Genomic DNA, 26226 nt, shown 5'->3' with positions numbered 1-26226 from the left:
TTTATTATTATCTTTATTTCACATTGTAAATAGTCATGCCGCCTAGCCCATTGTGATGTAATGAATTTCATATGAAACGCATTGAGTGTTCCTGAGCAGTGTGTTGTGGATGTGTCATACAGCTTGCAGGCATCGTCTCGGCAAAAGTCTTTGGTGAGGGAACAGGCCAAAGAAGTTCGGCTGGCTGAAGAGGCGGCAGAGACAGATCAAGCTCGCCGTGCATCTCCAGGGGAGGATGGCCAAGAGGAACCAGACCTTTCCACGCTCACTCTGGCAGAGAAGATGGCACTCTTCAATCGCTTAGCACAGCCTTCCAACCACGGCCCTCGGGCCAGAGGAGACACTCGTGCACGCAGAAGCGGCACTCGGTACCAGACTCAGCCAATCACACTTGGAGAGGTTGAACAGGTACGTACCATGTCTCTTCCTTCATTGAATAATTAAACCATGCTTATTCATGTTTCAAATGAGAATTGTATCAGTTTAGTACTTTACTCCTCATGACTGGTCATACAATTAAGCACAAATGGGTGTGGACATGCTTTTGGCTATATAATGTATGTCTATTCAATACTGGAGGTAAAGAGAAAAGACAAAAAATAAATAGACAAGCAAACAAACAATGAAGCTACAAAGCCAGTCAGACAGAAACCGACATAGCCCAACAAATGCATATCCTGTAAGAGAAAGGATGTTCAGTAGGACTAAGAAGTCATAGACTGCATCCAAAATCAGATGCAGTTACTATAGTTTTTTTTTGAATACTTCATGACTATTATGTTCAATATAGTATGAATGTGTACTAAATGCGTACACATTCACAAATCCTCTCCTGTGGCCTCGTGGGATAGTAAAGTGTCCACTGGATACCATTCAGAATCTTTGCCAAAGTAGTAGGTCATCCGAATACTTTTCACCTATAAATAAAGTCCAATCTTATCACAGACACACTTTATTTTATATTTTACTCTATAAAAAAATAAAAAATCTGTGAGGAATACAGTATAATGACAGCCTAACCCTACCGCTTAAACATTGAAAAATGTCTTTCCACAAACTTTTGACAGCTGATGTTTTTTAATGTTTTGTCGATTGAACAATTAGCACCCAGGTACACAATGGACATGGTTCTCACTCTCTCACACACACAGACACACATGATTGAGCTTTGAGCATTTAAAGGTTTATCTCTGATGCAGGATGGTTCTGGTTCTGAGATGTTTGACGAGGAATCGGAGTTCTCAGAGGGTCTGAGTGATCTGGAACATGTGAGGATGCCTGAGTCCCCTAGAATCGTATGATGTTTTATAGAACCCAAGGTTTTACACTGCCTGCAGTAAAACCATTGTCCTGTGTTTTAGAAGCAGTTGTTCTAATTCTTCAGCATATATGTCCCTATGTGCTAGTAAGCTGAATTCAGGCATTTCTTATAAGCATCTTGCTTAAATGTAAATCCTACTATCCCAAAGAAGTCTTTTAAAGGCCTGTTCACACCAAGAACAATAACAATAAAGATAACTATAACAATAACTACACCAAAACACGATAACACTCTGTGCTGGAGATCTGTCTTTAAAGCAGAATGGATTCTGATTGGCTGTCAATAGTCTTTATCATTCATCAGCTGGAAAAAAATAGTTTTGAAAGTGATTCCAATATAATTTCTTTGTTATCATTGTAGTTGTGGACTTTTCTTTTAAATTTAGAATGATTTTTAAAATTATATCTTATCGTTATTGTTACAGTTATCATCCTTGGTGTGCTGCTATGTGAATGTAGTTCCAGATTGCTGGTAGCTCGAGTACAGGCTTCAGTCTTTATGTGCTTTTGAAATAAGTCATAATGTTTTGTCTTTGATAATCACATATTGATAATTTGGATGATGCTGTTTTTATTTATATATCAGGGGAAAAAACATACAAAGGCTGTCACTGGGGCGGTACCCTTTCAAAAGGTACTAATATGTACCATTTAGGGGTAAATAACTACCCAAGTGACAGTGTAGGTGTGAATGTGTGTATATATACGGTATATGTACTTTGTAACTTATTAATTGGAACAGTAATCAAGGCTTCTGTGATGGATGACCACTATGAGTGGCATCTCTAAACGTAAACAGGTGTCCTCTCAGGACCAATTTTACATTTGATTTGATTAAACATATTTTGGGTATGCTTTCAAATGTTGCATTGTGAAAGCGAAATGGACTAATAAGAAAATGCTACATTGCTAACAATTTACGTCTCTGTTTCAGAACAAAGCAAACAATCATATATTTTTTCGGTTTGCATCAATCAAGTAAACAAATAAAAATGTAAAGTAAAAAGAGAAAATCAATCAAAACAGGTGAGGCCAGCAGGGGGTACTCACCCTGTGGTCTGTGCATCCCTATAGCCTAACATCCCAGTATAGTGAAGGGGACATTATACTGTCAAAAGAGCACCGTCCTTTGGATGAGATGTAAAACCGAGGTCCTGACTCTCTGTGGTCATTAAAAATCCCATGACACTTCTCGTAAAGAGTAGGGGTGTAACCCCGGTGCCCTGGCCATATTCCACCCATTGGCCCTTGCCAATCATAGCCTCCTAATAATCCCCATCCACTAAATTGGCTCTATCACTCTCTCTCCTCTCTACCTATAGCTGGTGTGTGGTGAGCGCACTGGCGCCATTGTACTGTGGCTGCTGCACACTGGTGGTGGTTGAGGAGAGATTCCCTGATATGATTGTAAAGCACTTTGGGTGTACAGTAGTACATATGAAAGTGCTATATAAATGCCTCATTCATTCATTCATTCATCATACTGCCCACCCCTATGCATTATTGTTCCCTTCTATTTTTACTATCATATGAGTATTTTGAGTGTTATCATGTGAATATTTATCATAGATTTTTAGTGTTTTTAAAGGTACACTATGTAATTTTTTTTGTTTGTTCCAAATGTACAAAATATATTTAATAAGCGAGCACATTATGAATCCATCTTTGAATCTGTGTTTTTGTCTTATCCTGAATCACTACGGTACGGCCTATGATAAGTGTTTATATTCAGACTATTTTAGACAACTGAATTTAGTCTGTAGCTCTGGCTACAATGTTCTTCCGCAAGACACGTGCGGTTTTGTTTATTAACCTCTAGAGCTCCAAAAGTTACAGTGTACCTTTAAGCTAACAGGACAAATGAGTCAGCGTAATCTTGTTCTGAATGCACAGCTCTGCCTAAAGCCCTGCTGACACATTAGAGTTGACATATTATCGATTGAGTCTGTGACTTAATGTATCTGTTTCTGAGGGCATGATGGGAACAGTTTGGTTCAGTGCATAAAGGGCATGGTTTTGTGAATGGTTGTGTTGGCGGCTGATTTGATGCTTGCCTTTCAGCTACAGGAAATGCACTAAGTCAGCCTCTGATTAGTCAGCATGATGAATTGTTGATGAATGTGCTGTTTCCTGCCCCTTGCTGACTCAATTTTTGTTCTCATCCCATTTTCACTTTCCCCTCAATCTACCATCTTGCTCTTATCTTTCTCTCTTTCTCACACGGTTCGCTCTTAAATCCTTCCATCCTTCCCTTCTACTCCATTTCCTATAATACCATCTGCTCCTGTCCTCCATCGCTCTCTTTTGTTGTCCTCTTGTAGCTGCAGCCTACGGGTGGAGCTCGTTTTGCGTCCACCTCTGCCTCCGCTCTGAGATCCTCCACTGTTTCAACTGAACATGCCGGGGACATCCACTTGACCATGTCCAATGTATCTGGCCCCGCCTACTATGAGCAGAACCTCTCCCTACCTCACCATCCTCAACCTGCCCAAGAGATCCAGTCACACCAGAGTCCAGATGTGTCCCTGGTGACCCAAGGAGAAAGGCTGGTATTGAACATGGGGAAGAGGAAGCTCCCCTCTCCAGAGACCATGAAACGGACACCACACGCTCAGCCGGCCAAAGACTGTGAGGAGCTCAAAGGGCACAATAAGGTGCTGGTGACCTCTCAAGACCTTTCAGAAACAGATGGAGAGCACAAGTCAAAGGCAGCCATGTCAGGTAGAGGAATATTAGTGGTGTATTTGATTGTGTTTTAAGTGCCATCGTTCCTCCTAGACCTGTTTCTGTGTGTCTGTACTGTTATTTTATGCACACTTTTTTTTTTTCATTTTCCTATTTAATAATAAGAAAATAATGCTCTCCGTAAGAGCAGTGTGAATATTTACTGGTAAATAGTGATATACTGAGATGCATGTACAGGTTGGTGACACAGACACATCATCCAATACATTACATTACATTACATTACATTACATTATTTTCACTTATAAGATGAGCCCCTAAATAGGGCAGAAAGCCCCCTGGGATAAGGGTCAGGTCCCAGCAATAATCAGATATTTGCTCAATGTTAAATATATCTGATGTCATTATTAATCATTTACACTGCCAAGTAAAACTTTGGGGTCAGTGAGATATGTTTTTGGAATAAAATTAATACTTAAGAATGCATGAAATTGTTCAAAAATGACAGTAAAGACATTTATAATGTAACAAGATTTGTCAAATAAGTGCTGTTGTTTTAAACTTTCTATTCATCTGAGAATCCTGAAAAAAGTCACTGTTTCCACAAAAAATATTGAGCAGTACAACAGTTTCTTGAGCACCAAATCAACATATTAGAATGATTTCTGAAGGATCATGTGACACTGAAGACTGGAGTAATGATGCTGAAAATTCAGCTTTGCCTTTTAAAATAAGTTATTTTAAATTGTAATAATATTTAACAATATTAATGTTTTTACTGTATTTTTGATCAAATAAATGCAGCCTTAGTAGGTATAAGAGACTTTTCAAAAATATCCTGTCTATTTCTTTGAAAAAGTGTCTTTAATTAAAAAGAATAAATCAAACATTCAAATTAAAATAGTCTAAATCACAATCAAGGGGGGGGGGGACATGTAAAAGATGAGTTGTATGGAATTAGTAAATGCTAATTCCAGTTAAGCATTTAAAATTACACCATACCCAGTGCAGGCTTTTTCTGCATCTTACCCCAAGTGTCAAACTTTACCTTTTAAAATAGAAAAAAATGCATTTTTCTCTCTCCAGCCTAAATGAATTACTGTGCCCGCAAATCCCCATCAACAAAAATACTTAGAATATTTAGACATTATCTAAAACATTTAGAATTAGTTACATGTGGCTAAGGCTAAGAGGAAATTAAAGTTTATCTTACCCCATCATACTCTACAATTTACACAATCATGTACAGTACTTTGTTTTTATCAGGGATGGCTTGTTATGATGGTTTCCTCCAGAGACAGCTGTACATGTGTTCTGTGCTGATATCAATGTGACTACACAAAAGATAGGTGTGGATAGGATGTGATGTGTCTCTTCTGTTGCATCTTCCTGTTTTGTGTCTGTCATGCAGGCTGATGGTTTTAAAGATCCCCCCCTTTAAAAAGACAAAGATGTCTGTGTAAGCCACATGTTGCACATCATTGGCAACAAAGCTTCCCTTTATGTTTAGAAACTGACACTCACTTCCTGTGTAGTAGTTCTTACATATTCATCACATTACTGTGTCTGTATTCACATGCTTGCGTGAGCATCATCTCTTGACAGGACTGAATGTGTGTGAGAGAGTTTTGCTGTGTTCTGGGTGTCTGTGGTGGCTCCGCCTGTCACTGAGCTGTTATTGATGGTATCACTAGAGCTGCTCTAACCCTTTCCTGTGTCTGTGTTCAACAGATCTTCCTGTGCACACAGCCACAGTACGTGCAGCGGCAGCTGTATCGCAGGGCTTATCCTCATTACGGAGCGACTCTCTTGCACAACATGCGCACGCAGAGTCAGCCGGACACCTCCTAGAGGACGACAGGAGAGAAGAAGAGCAGGAGACGGACTTTAAAACAGAGGAGGGAGACGAGCTCTCAGACATCATGTCTGCCAGACAGATGTCCATCAAAGACAGGTCAGTGTATGAACATGTGAAATATCCCTAATGATATTTCTGAAAAGTTTGTGTAGTTTGTGATCGTTTTTTTATATGGAAGTCAGCTAGCAGAATGTCGTATTATTGTTTTGTAATAGGAACATGTATTTTAAACTATAGATGTATATTGAAAACAAATATTCCTCCATTTTTGTATAAAGCAGGACATTGTATATTTTTTGAGGGTGCCTTAGTCAAAGTGGAACACACAGTTTGAAAAGACTATTTGTGGAAAGTAGGTTGCTCTGTGTGTCTTTTGAATATATGTCAAATAAATATAGTCGCATTGTCCTTTCCATTTAGATTGAGAGCTAGGATAAAAAAATTACATTAGAAATGGAAATTTTTCAGATGCTCAAAGTCCTTATACAATTTTTGACTTAAGACTAGTTCATTGTTAATACAAATGATACTGACTGATACTGACTGCATCCTTGTGCTGTGGTCTGACATTAAGCATACAGATGAAGAGAGACGGATATTGCAGTTCAGTGTAACTCTATATTGTGCTGTGTATTTTCATTGATTGGTTTGTTTCAGTCAGATCTGTACTGCTGTGTACGGTTAGAGATCAAAGTATTGTGTAACTGATGGGCAGATGTCTGTTGCCATAGGAAGCAAGCTGACGCAAGCTGGTTAAATTGATTAATAATGACATGATGAAAAGAAAACCACTCATGTGTATGCAGATACAAATATGTACCCACACTTGAAATGAGTTGGCTTAAATGTGTGTGAATAAGCATGAAAAATGCCTATGCATTGTTGTTTTTGTTTATTTTTCCACAGAGATAGATTTGCATTATAATTTTTTACCATTATTTTAGAATAATAGCAAAGTTATTAAAATGATGAAATTACATAAATAGACTCTTAATAAACTTAAAAATCTAAAATTAACCCTTGTGCGTCAATAAAAAAAAGTTACACACAGGTCCATAGAGGACAAAAATGTCAATGTAAAAAAAAAAGTGATCATTTTAAGCTTGGGAGCACAGCTTTTAGTTCAGTGTAACTTAAATTAATCTAAACAAATTGGTAATCTAATTATTATCATTAACTGTCATTATTTGTGAGGTGTCCTCCTGGGTTGCTTTTCCAGCAGTTCCCATACATGTTTGGCTATTGTTAGCTGTTTTTATTTTCACAATTCTGTCTTTTTCATCCATTAAAATGTAAATGAGTATTTTTGTGAAGAAATTCGAAAGTAGGATAAATTCAAATGCATCTACAAAATTCAAGCATTTAAATAATTTTTATTAGACCGTAAACTCAAATGTGTTCACACGGCAATACATTTGATAATCAAAAATGCTGCAAGAATTCATAAGATTCTGTCTTTTGCAGGCTGGCCCTCTTGAAGAAGAGTGGAGAAGAAGACTGGAGGAACAGGATAAATAAAAAACAGGATGTGGTGCAGGTTGCTGTGTCTGAAAGACACGCCCAGCTATGGGAAGTGGAGCAGAGCTTCAAGAAGAAGGTAACCTCTGAACCTTGAACTGTCTCACCTGACTGTACAGGTCATAGGTCACGGTTCATTGTCTAATTTCGTATGCCATGTGTATTCAACAGCTGTTGTGTTAGGTTGATGAATAGCATCTTGTATTATCAGCTCTAGGCGATGCAGAGCAAATATCATGCAACTGGTTAATTGTGTGATTTTAGTAATTTTATTTGCATTTGTTGCATAGTTCAGCATTTCAGAAGAGTTCATCCTTTAGCATAGAATTGGCCTTTGTGCAGTTGAGTAACTCTAAACAGAGAAGGGTGTGTGCTATCTAGGGCTGGGCAGTATGACGGTATATATCGTGACCACGGTATAACGTGTCTATAGTTAGAGATTCTACTATATAGTTTATTTCACCATATGTAAACAGCACTACTTAAAGTTGTATACACGTAAGAGTGATAAAGAAACATGCATGAATGAGAAAATAAAGAGTGGGACATGCTTGATGTTGAGCGCAATAGGAAGGAACTCCATGCGGTTGGTGCTCACGTAGCCATACTTTCAGACTGACTGCAGAAGGTCTGGACTCCATAGCAGCTTTTATTGGCCAATGACCGTCCAGAGGCCACCTGACTGACATGTAAAGCAACCAATCACAGTTTGTTTTTTTTCCTTATGCTTAGGGGCATGAAAATGTAACATTGATGTCCCTACAATAACAGACTCTTGGACGTATTTTAAGGAGTCTATGCCGTGAACTTTACATACTTCACATACTTTTGAAAATCCAGCGTTTAGTTGATCTCGATAATCGCTCGTTGTCACAGTTGTAAACACACGGCTTGCTTCTTCCATAAGGGGGTTTGGGGTCACATCATCTTTGTGTTCAGGTAGACCATTAAAGAACACGACACATGCGTCTCCCTGTAGAATTCAACCAATCAGATGAAGACTTTGAATCTCCTGAAGGGTTTCCAATTTTGTGCGCCATTTGCACCAGACATTCATCCCACGGTCCGTGGCCGTGACTAACATACACTAAAAGCGTGCACACAGAAAGCGGCCTCTCTCAGACAACATGTGATCGCGAATTCAATTCGAACGGTCATATAGATGTACAATAATGGCAGAATGCCCGTCATGTGAAGTATTTACGTAAACATAGTCGGTTATGTCTTAAATTGAAATAAACAATTGGGTGAAAACCGGATGCATGTCAGTCAATTGGATCCTGCATTCTGTCTTAAAGGGAGCTGTCTGTCTGTCTCATTAATGTTAATCAAACAACAAAAGACAAAGAGAAAATCGCTCGCTGCTCTTGAGTGAATCACTTTTGTATCTTTAATAAGAATCAGTTAATATTTGATTCATAAAGTGAAGACTATTAAGTGTTTTAGTTATATACTTGATTACATTTTTGAAGTATTTCTTGTATGTTAAATAAACCTACTGTAGCTAAAAAACATAGTTTATTTAATTTTTGTCTTTGCTCTATTGTATTTGCCCTACTGTTTGTAATTTAGCTTATTTTGTTCTTATTTTTTAATTACAAAAATAAAATAAAAATAGATATATCGTTATCGTGAAATAAAATGAAATAAGATTTTGGTCATATTGCCCACCCCTAGTGCTATCCATTATTTTGTCTTCTTCGTTTCTTTATGTTCTGTCCTTTTCTATTTGCATTTTCTGGTCATATTCACAATGTTATTTATTTCTCAAGAACACTAAGTTTGCTCAGTGCAAGCTGCCCCACGTTTAATTTAAATGGTGTAGACTTTTTCATTGTTAATCATGTTTGGAAATGATCAAATTAGACTATAATTTATGCACCCTTGATTTATAGTCACTGACATATAATATAATAATTTTAAAAGTCACAGCACGAATGTTAGTCCCAGAGCATTAATGGGTGATCCTTTTTGCTCTTTTTGTTTTTGGTAGGGCTAGTAGAGGGAAGTTGGTCAACATGCATGTGTACATCTTTGTAGCAATAGATTCTGGATTATTAGTATGTTTGAGACAGTATGTGTTCTTAACTTGCATGAATCTGTCTTTCTGCCACTCCACTTCTTTACTGCATGTTTTTGTGTTTTTATTGTTATAATATAATTTATTGTAATAAAAAATGTTTAAAATCTTTGCATGCTTCATAGTAATTCTCTAGTGCAATGGGGAATGGGGTGAGGTTTCACGTGCCATTCTCTGTTTGGAATTATTCTGAAGACGGTTTCAGTCACTTCATTGCAGGTTGCGCAAGTCTTGTAATGTAGTAACATCACTTACATGCTAGTTGAGAGAAGGGAATTATAGAAGCTAGAATTATATCCAATATTTAGCTGATGATCTGGCAGATCAGATTTTGTAAAAGCACAATTTCTTAACCAATGAGGGTGACAGAAACTTTTAAATTCAAAATCCACACAGTCTTTCTTATTGTGAATGATTTATTTATGAATGTTTTTTTTTTTTTTTTTTTTACCTCGTAATTTTGCATTAAAATATCATTCGATCTTCTGTGGAAATGATAGACTTCTCTTTGGTGATGTATGCCAGACTTCTCCAGTTATTTAGTCTGCTTAAACCCTGCCCTTTTCTAATGGTCGACTGCAAGTGTAACGGAGGCCAGCTAGTAAAGAGCTGTGCAGGTAAACCTCACTCCACTTGCCTCAAGAGGCACACTAGCGACTGACACTAGAGGCTGCGGTCTTTAGCGTCTTTGTTAGCATGGCTGCCTCCCTTGCCGGTTCATGCCGGTTAGCGTCTTCGTTAGCTTGGCTGCCTCCCTTGCCAGTGAGACTGGTTAGAATCCCACTCGAAGCGGTGCGAGTAGGACCGGTAAAGTTGGTGCCATGACCCGAAGGAGTGAGGTTTAGGGGAGTGAATGTAATGAAGGCCAGCTGGTAAAGAGCTGTGCAGGTAAACCTCACTCCTCTGATCTCAAGAGCCACACTAGTAACTGACACTAGAGGCTGCGGTCTTTAGTGTCCTTGTTAGAATGGCCGCCTCCCATGCCGGTGACACTGGTTCGAATTAGTAGAACCAGTTACACAAGCTTGCATGCAAATCTGCCTCCATCCAATCAAAAACCAATGGATAGAACCTGACCTGCATTTCTTTCTTTGCTTATCTGTTTCACTCTGATGTACGCCACATTACATAAAAAAAATCTGCCGCTTCGCTTTTCATTGTGACTTTAAAGACATTTTTACATCTAAATACTTTGTACAGTTTTTCATACTGAGTTAACAAATGAGATTGCAAAAATATCAAGAAACACATTATTTTATGTTTATAATCAACTGCATTATGAAATATTTATTTCTCACAGTAACCAGATTCACTGTTAAGTTTAATATCCAAATTTAAGTACAGGGTCATCCCTGTTCATTTTACCCCTTTTTCTAGGATGATGGGATGATGATAGATGACTTTGCTGTGTCTGATCAACTCTGGGTAAGGCTGTTAGCCGTTAGCCACCATGCTAACAGGCTTAGCACGGGTTTTAACAGTGTACAAGGGTTATGGTTTTGTGTTTGCATTTAATTAATCCTTGACTTGTAATCTTGGTGATGTCTGTGTGCTGTCCTGGTTTTCGGACCTTGTCATCAACTCAGGATGAGCCAGTTGCTTGTGGTGGTGATTTTATTTGCTTGGTCCTTTTACATATCTACCATGGTGACGGTATGAATTTTGAAATGCCAAGAATTATTTTTTATTATTTAATTTTTTTAACAGCCATTTTGGTGACTTTGTCATTTTACCCTGTGGTGACGGTTATGGTGTGGTTAATTAATTGCCTTGTTCAACCACTCTTATAGATAAGGCCTTTTAGTTAGCTTTAGTCACTTAGATTTAAATTTTACTCCCAATTTTAGTTTCTACTGATCTGCCTCCTCTGGGACCATATCAGTCAAACATTTAAACAGCCTGAATTTGTTATGTATTTATTTATAGTACTGTATCTGCCCACCAATTTCTCTTGCACTTTTCATTGTGGTTTCTTTTGAAGCTGCTTGATTGAGAGCAGTTAGTTTGGAGAAAGATTTGAGTATCCTCAGATTCAGGGTGGTTGTGCGAGGCTGGTGGTTGAGTGTTGTACTCTAGATTTGACCATAGCATTCTTGCAAATTTCTTTGATGTCATGTGGTTATTTAGACCAATGTCACCTGCCTGATGTCTGTCCCTGAACTTCCTCTTCTTTCCTTCCTGCTTTGTCATATGTCTCTCCATCTTTTGTCTTGATTCCCTTCTCTGTCCTGTAGGATCCTGTCTTTTCCTCCTCCTTTTCATGTGCATCTGAGCCACTGGATCAAATAGCAATCCTCCCCAAGGTGAGCAAGAACTCCCACCCAATGTAAGCTCTCCTCCACATTCCACCCTCTGATACGGACAGCCTGTCTCTCTTTTTTTTCCAGTTGTAATTTCCACACTGTACAAAATCCTATCAAATTTATGGTAAAAACTGTTAGGTTTCCATAAATCCATCATACAAAATACAGGATAGTGTTTAAATAAATTTTAAAGGTGTAGTTGATTTATGATTTCACTTTTTTAACTTTAGTTAGTGTGTAATGTTGCTGTTTGTGCATAAACGACATCTGCAGAGTCACGACGCTCAGAGTTCAAAGCAAAGGGAGATATTTTCTTTTAAAGAAATTGCTTTTTAAGGACTACAACAAACGGCTTGTAGGGACTACACAACATTTCTCCCGGGTTAGTGACATCACTAACCCTAAAATTTACATAAACCCGGCCCTGGGAACGCGATTTATAGATTATCATGACAGAATATGCTAATCAATGACTAAAAGATAACTACACATAAATTCATCAACTAACCATTCAGAAATGTTGTCTACATGTTGTCACTTCTTCTTGAGTCTCTCCATCTTTGTCTGACTCCGGTTTGAACATAAAAGGCTAAATGTTTTTTTAAATTTTCAGGACACAAGCTGTTGTAGCTCCGCCCTCTGTGCCGGGAGCAGCAGCTCATTTACATTTAAAGGGACAGACACAAAAACGGTGCGTTTTTGCTCGCCCTCAAAAAGTGACAATTTTAACACGCTATATAAAAATATCTGTGGGGTATTTTGAGCTAAAACTTCACATACACACTCTGGGGACATCATAGACTTATTTTACATCTTGTGAATAGGGCATTATACCACCCCTTTAAAGATAACAATTGTGACGTCAAGTACAGACGTGTGGGAACATCCTTTTACTATTTAATTATTATTATTTTTTAATAATAGTATAAGAGTTCATTATGCACAAAATTGCAGTTACGTTGTATTGTTCTGTTCATTTTATATCCATATTTAATTTGATAAGAACTCTCGACATTTTACATAAATGGCTATGTAAATTTGAATGTTTTTATATACTTCGCTTAAACCTTAACCTTTATATTATAATGAAGTCTTTCTACCTATCTTTATTATCATGACCAAATGATAGGATGCGTACAAGCCTGTATAATTAAAGACAACAATGATTGACTGTAAATCTAAATGAGGAGTCTTTTAACAGGTCAGTGGTGAGATCTCAAGTGAAGCATCACCTTCCTCTGTCTATTAATAAGAGCCTCTCAAGTCTAGGATGCATCCTCTCATCTTTCATCCTTTTTTCCATTCTTTTCTCATCCCTTTCTCTTCCTGCCTGTCTTCCTGCTCTTCCCTCCGTGTGAAGGCTACCCCCCTGCCCTTGCAGGTGGATGAGCGTCACCCCTGGAGACGGAAGGTGCTTCTCACCCCCAAACACACATCCATTATTCCTCCATAACACAACACTGAGACTGTTGTTGTAATGTATGTAAATGTATGGTCAGTGTGTTTGTAGTATTTTACAATGGTTAAATGGTTTGCAGGTTAATGTTAGGAAAATTATAATTTACACTTCACAATTGTTTTTTTATTATTGTTTTTACTAAATCTCTTATGAGATGTTGTTTCTCTCACTACTTTTACAATTTTAATATTTATCAACTGAGCATCCCTTTTTTTTAGATTAAAATCAAAAAGATATTTAAACGGTTACACTTTATTTTAAGGTGTCCATGTTACAGTGTAATTATACATCATAGTACTGAGTAATAATAATTAACTACATTAACTTACTATAGGGTTAGAATTAGGATTAGTTGCATGTAATTATGCACAATTTATAGTAATTACTATAGTAACTACATGTAACGTGTAACACGGACACCGTAAAATAAAGTGTTACCATTTAAACTTGAAGAATTTTACTGGCAGAAGTGTGAAAAGTTGCCCTGACAATGATATAAATACTTGCTCAGATGCTTAATTTAGTTTCTCCTTTGGCATCTCAGAGGATGGGAAATGAGATGGTGGAAAGCCAGCGGAGTGATCGAGTAGAGATGTCTATTCAGGAACGCAAGCAGCTCATCACCTCACAAGAAGATGCGTGGAAGGTCAAAGGTTACAGAGCAGCCAATGACTCCACTCAGTTTACAGTGGCTGGCCGTATGGTTAAAAAAGGTCAGTGAAAAATGCACACATTCATATTTTATTACTTCACTGCAGTGACACAGATTGAGCCTTTTTTATGTATTTTTTGTAGCCTGGCTAAAGTCAGACCTCGTCTCATTGAGACGTAGTCTGGGAACCACATGTTAATTTTCACGTATTTGAGGCGAGGTTTACGAATGCCCAGAGCCGTTTATTGGGCGCTACGAATGTCTATCAAATGTGCCTGTATGTAGCTCATAGCCAATCGTTTCAATTATACCAGATGACGTATGTAGAGCGACAGAAATTCAACGAGGAAGAAGACAAAATAAACTTGCGTTCTAAACTACTTAGAACACTATCTAAGGCTGCATCGAAAGGTAACTTCGCGTCTGATGCCATGTTGGATCCATAGATATAAACAAACTGCTTCGGTGTGTCGCATAGACGTCGTCATCGTCTTGCTGCTCCCTCCCCGTTCTGTGATTGGTTCCCTTTTTGAGGGGAAAATCTGGTCCATGGTGTCCAGGCTGCCTAGCAGCGTGAATAAAATCGCGCTGCGCTCAAGGCAGCATGGGGAAACCCAGGCTATATTTTTTTGTACTGTGTGGACAAAACATATTGAAAATGGTTTTGCTTTGTAACAATGTGCAGTTAAGATCAATTTCCACTATGTTTTCTCTTTCCAAGGCCTGGCAGCACCTTCTGCTCTTACAAACCCAGTGCTGTCCCCTCTGTCCTCTAAAAACAAGAATGCCTCCAATACAATCTCAAAGCCACACGAAGGTGAGAAGCCATACTTGTACTCAGCTTGTGTCATTTCCTGGTCCCACTCCCCTTTCTTCCAATCAGATTTCCTGTCATCTGTCTTCTATGTCGGTCAATATATGTTTTTATATGCCTATCATACATATTTATTTTCTTCTGTAGAGATTGAAGTCAGACAGGACATGAAGCTGGAGTCAGACAAGAAGCTGGATAAGTTGGAGTCATTCCTTGGTCGTCTCAATGGTAAAGGTGAGTATGATTAGAAAATGTGTAATGCACCTTAGAGATAACATATTTTCTCCTATATGTGTCACGGTTGGTTTTAGTTTCTGTTCAAGTCCATGCTTGGATGTCTTTTATTTTGTAATCAGACATAGTCATGTGATTCCTTGTTTCCTCATGTGATCTTGTCATATGCTTCCATTGTTTTGTGTGTTGTGTTGTTCTCATTGATTTATTGGTTCATTGTGTTCAGGTGTTCCTTGTTTAGTGATTAGTCCATGTGTATAATTAGCCTTGGTTTCCTGTACCCCTGTTTGTTGAATTTATGTCCATGTTCCAGTTTGTTTCATGTTCATGCTCAAGCCTAGTCAAGCCACGTCTGTTTATTTTTGTATTTGTTCAAGTTTTGTTAATAAAAACTGCACTTGGGTGGACTCAGTGGACTTTCGCTATAATATCAACTTATTATTTTATTCAGTTTATTTTTAATGCATGTATTCTTATACATTTCTTAGTTGCAGGACTTCAGGAAGCCACAATTGCAGTCACAGAGAAGTCGGTTAAAAAGGTCATGACTCTGGATGATGAGACCTTCGATAAGTTTTATCGACACACTGAGGAAATAGCCAAGATTACCAGCAGAGTGGAAATCAACGACGATTTTGATGCCATCTTTGGAGTGGAGCTGCCCAGGTAAAACCAAACAAAGTGTGGCTATTACAGTAGAGTTTAATATAATCTCTGTAGCAATAAGTAAGCAGCCATATTTTGTTTTATTGACAATTAAATTTTCTATCTACAGCTTGAAATTAAACAAGCGTGAGATTGAGGAACTAGCTTTGAAACGTTTTTTTTTTTTTAAGGTTGACCTCAGAGATGGTGCAGCACAAGCGGGCGGTACGGCCAACCAGAAATGTTCAGTCATCCAGAAACCCTCTGAAAATGCTGGCTGTTCGGGAGGACATCAGACATGAATACACAGAACAGAGGCTAAACATCGGCCTTCTGGAGAGCAAGAGGATGAAACAGGAAAAGAGTGAGTGAATGAAGGAGGTGGAGTAGTTAGTTTATGAACACTTTTTTTTTATGCACATTTTGTTAATTTATTGCCAGTATTTACACATTTATAATCAGGGGTGCACATGACTGGTGCGCATGCGTGGTGAAAATAAACGATGCGCTGCAGAAAACGTGAAGGGAAGCGCTTTTGAGTACCAACATTTTTGGGGACATGGACACGTTTACTGACTGGAGTAGTATTTTTCTCCATCTCTGGTAAGATAGCAATCATAAGTGTGTGCATTAATTATTAGGGGTGCCCCACGATTCGGCACGCATGTGTTTTGTGGATTAAATGCTAAGTATAACCATCATAGAGTGAAAGTTTATCATTTGGACGTGTTTTGTCTTGCCAATTTACACATTCAAATGATTTTAAATGGGGAAGAAAAGGCAAAAATCAGGACTCGCATGCTGTTATATGCGCACACAGCCGTGCACGCAGAGAGAGAGAGAGACGGGGGGCGCGTTTCAGACAGCGTTCAAATACCGAGTTTAATCCTCTTTCACGTTTACTTGCGCTTGAATGGACACATATACACAAAATTATGTCAAGATACCAGTCTCGGCAAGTATTTTCTTGGTTATGTTGTGTATGTGTAAGTATATTTGTGATAAGTGGGTGTGTGTCAGTATATTCGGTCTGTGCATATGGTCTTAAAGTGACAGCAGCCTAATAGTCCTGCTGTTGTCTGTCATTAATGTTAATAGAATAAAAAAAAAAACATCACCATCTACCATGTTCGAGAGAAAAGAAGATAGTGAGGTGAGCAGTCAGGAAGAAAGTGATGACGAAAGCTGGTAGGATAAGTGTGCCGCGTAAAGTGAGCATCAAGCAAGCATCGCTTTTATTGTTTACGTAACTTTTATTGCTTTTTTTACTTTAAAAGTTGTCACATTTAATGCTGGTTTGCGTCTGCTGATACTGAAATTAATATGGATATTTGCTTACCTTTTGTTTTGTTTTTGACTTTGTTAAATTTTCACATTCTTCATGGTATCGTTTGTAGGGATGAGAAGCTATTTTATCCCATTGCGTGATCATTTGTTTTTGGTTTTGGAGTATTCCATTCACAATGTTGATCTGGTTACTGTGACAACAGTGTCACACGCTGCTGCTTCAGCCATCATATGGAAGAAATGTCCAAATAAAAAAAAAATTGTGGAGTCAATCTATATATATATATTAAAAAAAAAAACTAGATTAATCACACATTTTTTCTTTGATTTAATCGTTTTTAAAAGTTTTTAGTATATCTTATAATGTAATAATTTCACAGTTAATCTCCAAATTAATGTTGATACATTAACGTGGAAACATTTAATGGAATCTTTGAATGAAGGCCAGTATTCATTTTTTTTTAACATTACAATGTAATTGAAAGCTAACAATTTTTAAACATTTGTTAGGCTTCAAAAATTAACTTAAAACAATCCTCACAACATAAACCCATAATAAATGTAATATTTACTTGTGCCCTCCTGTCTAACAGGTAGGAAATGTACAGAAATTGAATAAGAGTGCAATTTTCTGTTACCTCTGTTCTTTGATCAACATTAATAACAGACAGCATTAGTGGCTGCTGTCACTTTAAGATCTGCCGCTGCTGCACGTACCGCACGCGTTCCATTTTCTCACAACTCTGTTCATTTAAGACTTTATTTAACTAATTTAAGACTGCTCTTATGAGGATACTCAACAAAACTGAATTGTGCTCAATTCTCTTTACCATATAGTGCAAAAATGTATCACAGTTAGTTTGAAAGGATATAATTTTATATTATATACATATGTATGTTATTGTTCGTTCAAGCGTGAAAGAGAACTCGATTCTGGCGCGCTATCTGTGCACATGATACTGGTGCGTGTCTTTCTGTGCGTCATGTGTGTGTTGGGAAATTCACAGAGCACATTCTCTTTTGTCTTGTCATGTTTGAATGGTTTAAAAGCATTTTCATGAATAGGAGCATGATCCTATAATGTAGCGCAGCCAAAGGATGACAGAAAAAACAGATGCTGCATTAATTGCGTTAAACGAAAAAAAATAGGTTGCATATATGTTGCCGACACAAAAAAAAAAAAGTTAAACAAGGTGACAGAAATTGATCCATTTCTTTGTTGGAAAGGTGAAATTTTACTGGAGTTTTATTGTTGTCATTGTAAATATTCAAATCTCGCATTTGTAATCATAACTTCAGTTAAATAATAGTAATCATCGTCATAATCATCATGGATAAGTTTCTTACATTTACGTTTGCAAATGAACCCTGTACAGGCAATGTGCAGCAAACGCGGATGTTTTACATGTCTAAACGATAGCCTATAAAGTGAATAAACTGGTCTTCATCAATTTTATTTTATTTGTTATTAAATAAACTTACATTTTGCCGGATTCGGCCCCTCATTTAAGTCCTTGGTTCACCTGTGCTCATGTATCAGCACAGCATGCAGTTGGCCGAAAGAAAGTTCGGTTCAGAGACGGTGCTATCACGCATGCTCAGTATCTCCAGCTCATCGGTTCTCCGTATCGAACGTGTCTGAAAGAAACAGTTCTCGGTTCTGTACTGGTGATTCAAGAACTACTGCAACAACTGCAGTTCTTGACTCAAGAACCGCTGTAGCAGTAACGTCCAACATATGTTGTGATTTTCTGTTTATACCTTTCTAAAACAGCACAGTATGGACTTTACCTTTCGAAACCAACATAGTCCATTCTGTTTTTCACCTCCTGCCCTCCATCTGAATTTCGAACATCATCAAAATCACGTGTCTGCAAGCTATATGCCACTAAAAAAATAATCAATTAGCATAACAGCATAACTGTTTTATTTACAATAAATACAATTAATAAAACTATTATTAGAAACTATAGTTATGAACAGCAACTTTTAATTAGAAATATTTGTATAGAACAAAGTAAAGTTTCTGCACAGGGATTCAGGTAAGTCAGTGAAATAAATAAATAATTTAATACTTTTATTCAGCAAGGATGCATTAAATTGATGCTTTAAATAAATTGACTGTAGAATGTTATAAGATATCTATTTCAAATACTGTAGTTAATGATTGTGGTATGCTATAGCTCATACTTTTGCACTTTCTCATTCTTGTTATTGTCCTCTCTTTCATAGTGAATAAGAACAGCGGCTTCTCTGAGGTTGCTCTTGCTGGGTTGGCGAGTAAAGAAAACTTCAGCAGTGTGAGTCTGCGAAGTGTGAACGCCTCTGAGCAGAGCTCCAACAACAGTGCCATGCCATATAAAAAACTCATGCTCATTCAGGTCAAAGGTGAGTGACAGTGATATCAGCAGCTGTTTGTGATCTGCAATGTTTGAGCTCAATGACAGGATGGAGGACTCTTTTTACAAATGGCACTGCAGACTAATGGCTTGTTTCCTCCGAGCGGTACAGTACAGTGCGGTACACAATTATTTTTGTTTCGATTGTCAGAAGTTGTGAATGGTACCAAATATCCCGAACCGTACCACTTTTTGGGACCCTTCCATTGGTGTACCTAGCACAGTAGTCCGGTACCTAAAGGATGGAGCTAGACTCACTGCAGAACGTTGATTGGTTGACAGAGAATCGCCACTTGTGCGTGTTTTTTCGGCTGTGTTTTTCCCTGCAGTCTTTGCTCAAACAAAGCTGTCTTGTGACAAACAGCCACATGCCGAGAAGCAAAAACAAGATCTGCTGTATGTCGTTTTCTTCTTCGAGCAAGAATGACGTTGATCTCTACACCACGTCTATCAAGTAAGGGTACGTTTGCCGGTGGAAACGCAAGCCGGATCAGGGTTTACCGTCCCAAATCGTATACTGTACTGTATCGCTCGGTGGAAAAGAGCCATTAGAGGTCAATAATATTCATCATCCATTCTGACCTTGTTTGGGCAGTTTTATTCACAACTATTTTTGATTATGAAGAATAATGGTCTCTGATTAGAAGCCAGCCATATAGGCTACGTGCACACTGTCATTTTTGGGATTGACAACTGTCTGTATGAATGTGCAACGGGAGTCAAGCCCATATTAATACTAATTATAGCGAGAGTGTCTAATATCATGGATGGCACCATCAATAAAACTGAAAAGTTTTATCACTCCAGTCTACAGGTCTGCATTCCTGCATCTCTCCTGCATTCTGCGGCTCTCGTCAGGACATTCTTTTCTTGCGTGGATGTTAAATAGTTGTTTCATAAAGTGATTTTCGCCATAGCTTTAAGCCAATGGTTTTCTATTATAACTTTGAGTGACAGATGTCATATTTAATTTATTTTTCATTTTATATTTGTTATATCCAATCTCTCTTTCAGTAGGGGAAATTTTAAATGTGAGATTGTCGGGTCGGGAAAAAATTATTCTAAGTGGATAGCTGGTGAACAGAGAAATAAATATTAAGGGGGAGAGCGGGTGGGTGCGGAATAGAACCTAGCGGGATGAAAAAAGCAGTCCTGCACAGACCTCTACTCTAGTCCAAATACAGAGCTGACAACCATATTCTGTTGCTGTGTGAATGTGGCCATAGTGTGTGCTGTATCTGTGCGTTCCTGTAGAGAAGGCAGGGAGACTGCCATGAATAGTGTTGTTTACTTAAAAGTAAATGGGAGAACTTCTGTCCTCATGTTGCATAAGATGCTGCTGTGGGGGCTGTTGTTGTATGATGTAGAAGGCTGTGGATACCAATTCCTCATAAGGCATCCCTCTCAATCTAATCCCACCTGCATGTTCCCAAAACAACATTCTACACTTCCCTTAATCAAAACAGAGAGAAAGAAACCAGATAGACTTAATGGAGAGAGCAACATGTGAGCAGTCCAAGAACAACAGCATTGTCCAACTGTTGTAATGTTCTGCTTACCAGGACGTTCTGATTTTTTTCTGTTTTCAGATCACATTTTATGTTTTATATCATAACATAATTATCTTCTGAGTTTGAAATTTAACCGAGATAATGCTGTACAGTCAAAACAGATCACTTTGTGTTTTTGCTCCTGACATCAGGGGGTTTAGCATGTGACTCACATTGTTATTGTCCCGATTTCTCTGTGCATTTTAATTAGGTCGTCGGCACGTTCAGACCAGACTGGTTGAGCCCAGAGCTTCCTCCTTGAACAGTGGTGACTGCTTCCTCTTGATTACACCCCATCATTGCTTTGTCTGGATTGGAGAATTTGCAAATGTTATTGAGAAGGCCAAAGTGAGTGTCCTGCTGCATGTACCAACAAACGAACATCACACTATCACTTTAACGTTGCTTAATCTCCAGCTGTTAGCAGTGTTGCAAATAACTGAAATAAAATTAGTTGAAGTACCAAAATCACTAACACTGAAATAAAAATAAATTAAAGCTAAATAAAACTATTAAAATAAAATTAAAATGGAAAATATAAAAATAAAAATTCAAACTATTAATTAATTACAGTTAAACATGTCATATCCTGTACTCTGCCTTGGTGTGTTCAGTACTATTCATATATCGGTGAGTCCCCCACGTGCAGGAAGTAAACAGAATTAACCACAAAGGAACCATAAAGGAAGCAGGAGGTGAATTGTAAAAGCTCATGTGTCTCTCTCACACACACAACTTTCTTTGTTCAGTCCAGACTGCAGGTCATTGAACTCTTGACCTACATCTTACCTTACTATAAAGTGATTAATTTAATGAAAATGTGAGGATTTTTGTGATGTGTATTATCAGTGATATTATATTATATTATATTATATTATATTATATTATATTATATTATATTATATTATATTATATTATATTATATTATATTATATTATATTATATTATAATCTGCATTTGTGGTGCAAATGAAAATTAAATGTGCTTGTATCTTCAATCGTGCAGGCTGCAGAGTTGTCCACGTTCATTCAGACCAAGCATGACCTGGGATGCAGAGCCACATATGTGCAGACCATCGAGGAAGGTGCCAACACTCACACTCCTGCTGCCAAAGAGTTTTGGAAGATTCTCGGCGGCCAAGCCAGTTATCAAGGTGAGATATTATGTAGTTCCTCATCTGCTGACAATTCAGCAGCATTTGACTTTGAACAATTTTATTTGTTTATACAAGCATAATGCTAAGGAATGATGACCTTTACTTACTGCAGTCCTTCTTAATATGGTCCTCTACCCTACAGCCGCTGGCACTCCAGAAGAAGATGAGTTCTATGAGACTGCTGTCGTAGAAACCAACTGCATCTATAGGCTCTTGGAGGATAAACTTATTCCTGATGATGACTACTGGGGTCGAGTTCCTCGCTGCACCATGCTTAACTCTAAAGAAGTACTTGATATCATACATGCATGCATGCATGCATACATACATAATTATTGACTAATTTAATCTTATTTATACTTTAATCAAATTATGGTCTACAATTTTGCATGATTGAAGTAGGAAAGATAGGTAACTTGCTTTAGAATGTAACAAAAAAAATAAAAAATACTACTCGGGTCAATATCTGAAAATTGCATATCAATATGGTCAGCAATATATTGTGCATCTCTGCTGAATGCTATATTATATAATTCAAACTAAAGTAATAGAGAGGCTTATTCAACTGTAAACCAACTTTTTATTCTTGTTTGTCTAGGTGCTGGTGTTGGATTTTGGTAGTGAGGTCTATGTATGGCATGGTAAGGAGGTGACGCTGGCACAGAGAAAAGTGGCTTTTCAGCTGGCAAAGCACCTGTGGAATGGCACCTTTGACTACACCAACTGTGATATTAATCCTCTGGACCCTGGAGAGTGCAACAAACTTATACCCAGGTACAAATCAGAGCTGAGTATGTGCTGAGGCTCTGTTGATGCGTATTGTTCTATCATAGATCAAGTTTTGGCACTTGTGACCTTTAAAAGCTCGTTCAAAGAGGCCTCTCAGGTCAGAAGTGCATTGTTGCTTAACTTACTACACCTGTCAAAACAACAGCTTAGTATCTCAGTGTTCGTATAAGCAGACTTGGGTTACCAGCAGAAATAAATGAGTGCTGTGTTTGTGTCTCATGGGTTTGTTCTGTTCTCACAATTTAAATCCTTGCTTTTTATGAAATCTATATGAAATTAAAATAATTATTGTCTTTGCTGAACCTGTTATTAATAGGAAAGGCCAGGGACGACCAGACTGGGCTGTGTTTGGCAGGTTAACTCAGCACAATGAGACTACTCTTTTTAAAGAGAAGTTTTTGGACTGGAGTGACAACAAGAAATCCGCTAAAAAGAATGGTGACTCGACTTTAGTTGAAAACAAGGTACATTTTTCACAGAATAAGTTGTATCTGTACCTCTTTTCTGAAAAGCAAGTATTAATACACTAGATACTCCTGATTATATTTAAAAATGTAGTTAGTCTTGAAATGCAATTGGTTGGTTAATTTCTTTAGGAGCTTAGGAGCGGAGAATGTCGGCCCTATGATGCGTCACGGATGTTGTCAACAGTATGGATGCCAGTCAAGACCGTTCTGGATGGAGTCGATGTGGGACGAGGTTATGGACTGGTGGAAGGTGATGAGCGGCGTAATTTTGAGATCAGCACATTGTCTGTTGATGTCTGGCACATTCTAGAGTTTGACTACAGGTAGGATGAATTATTTATATGGTAAAACTATTAAATTAATGGATTTTTATGTACAAACATTCTCTCTCTTGCTTGTTTTAGTCGATTACCTAAACTGAGCATTGGCCAGTTCCATGAAGGGGACACGTACGTGGTCAAATGGAAGTACATGATCAGCACAGCAGGTGAGTTGTATTGAAGGTGTGCATAGCAGTGTTGTTTTTGTTAACTAAAACTATTAAAAATGATTTTATCAAGCAGAGAGAGAGAGATTTTAGATTAAAAAACAAACAAAAAAAAATTTGAAACTTGCCTTGGCAACATGAAATTACTTAAATCGCTAAAACTGAAATAAAAATAAATTACAGTAAATTGAAATATATAAAAAGCTAATAAAAATTACAAAAGCACAACAATATTACTCAAACTTAAGCTAAAATTAGAATGAAATGTACAAATAAACGTTGATTAAAAATGTTAATAAATACTAGTAGTTTATAAATAATACTAAAAATAACACGGGTGCACAGGAGAAAGGACTGTCTGTCACTTCATCCCCCTGGACACTATATTTCCACCTTTTTAATATTTTATGCTTCTTATAAAATAAACTGCTTTCCCAAGATCTGATTCCGTACTGTCTCCCCACCATACAATTTTCTATAAACAGCCATAAACCTGCTTTTCTCACATGATCACTGTGTAAAACCATAAGATACAGTGTGTCTGAACATGTTGTTGCTGGGCTGTTTGTTTGCCCATGATCCAAAACTCTCTGCTTTTTTTGTGCAGTTGGCAAGAGGCTGCATTCAGAACGGATCATCGGTCCAGGGAAGGAGAAATGTTGTTATTTCTTCTGGCAAGGTCGTAACTCCACGGTGAATGAAAAGGGAACATCAGCACTGATGACTGTAGAGCTGGATGAGGAGAGAGGTGCTCAGGTACTTACTATGTATTATTTTATACTTAAGATTTTATAAAAAAAATTAGGATGTTATTAAGTATTTCCTGCACTACCATTAATAGGTTTTAAGTCTGTAAGATTTTTTTATGTAAAAAAAAAAAATTGTTTTATAGTTTGATAAAAAATAGTTTTTCTATTTTAAAATATAATTTACTCCTGCGATGGAAAAGCTGAATTGCAGAAGCTGAATTACTCCAGTCTTCAGTGTCACATGATCCTTCAGAAATCATTCTAATATGCTGATTTGCTGCTCAAGAAACATTTCTTATTATTATCAGTGTTGAAAACAGTTGTGCTGCTTAATATTGTTGTGGACACTGGGATAGTTTTTTTTTTTCTTTGAATTGAAAGCTCAAAAGAGTAGCATTTATTTGAAATAGATAACATTATAAACGTATATATTTCGTTATAAGATTATAAATGTTTTTTAAAATGTATGTATTATATGTAACATCATGTTGTTACTGTTTTGATCTTGAGGAAAGTATACATTTCTTTTAAAAAAACATCTTAATGATCTTAAACCTTTTGAACAGTAGTGTCCTTTGTTATCAGTTCAGCTGTAATGTCAAAATCTAAAATATTAGCATAAAAACAATAAATGTGTGTGTTTTGCAGGTCCAGGTACAGCAGGGAAAGGAGCCTCCTTGTTTCCTGCAGTGCTTCAATGGAGGAATGATTGTTCATGCTGGAAAGAGAGAAGAGGAGGAAGACAATACACAAAGTAATCTCTTTTGCTAACGTTGCCAAATTTTTAGTTTACATTATTTTTCCATAACCCTTTTAGATTAGTTAAATCAAAAGACAAATGCATAATGAAAATCATATTTTGAACATATGGACTGAGATACTGCTCACTACACAGCCAATGGGTGGAGCAGTGGCGGTTCTAGCTTGTATGGCATCCAGCTCCCCTTCTCTAGACCTAATCGGTGGAGCTAGAAAGTCCAACCTAACCATAACCTTATCCCTAAACTTAATTAAGTTAAGCCCCACCCCTTAGATCCACAGAGGTGGAGCTGGATTAGGTCACGCTCCACCCATTTGAATCTGCAGTGAGGACCACTTGTATGGATTGACCCGATTTCCTTCATGTGCAGATGACTGGCGCTTATACTGTGTGAGAGGAGAGAAACCCATAGAGGGCCAACTGCTGGAGGTGGTGTGCCACTGTAGCAGCCTACGGTCTCGCACCTCTTTGATCCTCCTAAACATCCCTAAAGCCAGCATGTACCTGTGGCACGGCTGCAAGGCTCAGATGCACACACGTGATGTGGGCTTTGCCGCTGCAAACAAAATAAAAGAACAGTGAGTTCATACTAACAAACCAACGGCACTTGATATCAAATGTGGCTGACCCCTGACATGGACGGTCTGGTTTTCAGGTGTCCTCTGGAGGCGGGGCTTCACAGCAGCAGTAAAGTGTCCATCCAGGAGTGTGATGAGGGAGCTGAACCACAAGGCTTCTGGGAGGCCTTGGGAAGAAGAGATCGAAAGGCGTATGACTGCATGCTGCAAGGTGAGTTAGAGGGTTAGTTCACAGAAAAATGAAATTTCTGTCATTAACTACTCACCCTCATGACGTTCCAAACCCATAAGACCTTCGTTCATCTTCGGAACGCAAATTAAGATATTTTTGATGAAATCCGAGAGGTTTCTGAACCAGCTATAGACTGCAATGTCATTGCAACTTTTAAGGCCCAGAAAGGTAGTAAAGACATTGTTAAAATAATCCATGTGACTA

General features: G+C 37.8%; 1 protein-coding gene across 39 annotated transcripts in view; it reads left to right on the top strand.

Annotated features, from left to right (window-relative positions):
• svila (supervillin a) overlaps positions 1-26226 on the top strand; it is an 83002-nt gene that overhangs the window by 43453 nt on the left and 13323 nt on the right. For 9 of the 39 annotated variants that reach the window (XR_014609055.1, XM_084135811.1, XM_084135795.1 and 6 more), the window contains 26 exons: positions 123-408; positions 1200-1268; positions 3642-4041; positions 5737-5959; positions 7328-7460; positions 10839-10886; positions 11696-11764; positions 12378-12455; positions 13125-13175; positions 13768-13936; positions 14597-14692; positions 14837-14923; positions 15412-15589; positions 15760-15932; positions 19088-19243; positions 21016-21152; positions 21810-21957; positions 22103-22248; positions 22559-22734; positions 23066-23213; positions 23346-23539; positions 23621-23703; positions 24311-24459; positions 25101-25206; positions 25583-25790; positions 25868-26001. Coding sequence is in view for 38 of the 39 variants with exons in the window: in XM_084135811.1 (XP_083991937.1) it covers positions 123-408; positions 1200-1268; positions 3642-4041; positions 5737-5959; positions 7328-7460; positions 10839-10886; positions 11696-11764; positions 12378-12455; positions 13125-13175; positions 13768-13936; positions 14597-14692; positions 14837-14923; positions 15412-15589; positions 15760-15932; positions 19088-19243; positions 21016-21152; positions 21810-21957; positions 22103-22248; positions 22559-22734; positions 23066-23213; positions 23346-23539; positions 23621-23703; positions 24311-24459; positions 25101-25206; positions 25583-25790; positions 25868-26001 (3845 nt within the window). In the remaining variant the exon portion in view is untranslated. The remainder of the gene's footprint in view (positions 1-122; positions 409-1199; positions 1269-3641; positions 4042-5736; positions 5960-7327; positions 7461-10838; positions 10887-11695; positions 11765-12377; positions 12456-13124; positions 13176-13767; positions 13937-14596; positions 14693-14836; positions 14924-15411; positions 15590-15759; positions 15933-19087; positions 19244-21015; positions 21153-21809; positions 21958-22102; positions 22249-22558; positions 22735-23065; positions 23214-23345; positions 23540-23620; positions 23704-24310; positions 24460-25100; positions 25207-25582; positions 25791-25867; positions 26002-26226) is intronic. The other 30 variants (XM_084135808.1, XM_084135806.1, XM_084135805.1 and 27 more) reach the window with 19 other exon arrangements.

This window comes from Abramis brama (assembly GCF_963993115.1).
Source record: "Abramis brama genome assembly, chromosome: 14".
NCBI lineage: Eukaryota > Metazoa > Chordata > Actinopteri > Cypriniformes > Leuciscidae > Abramis > Abramis brama.
The sequence above is the reverse complement of the archived record's forward strand: the minus strand, read 5'-3'. Positions and strand labels throughout refer to the sequence as shown.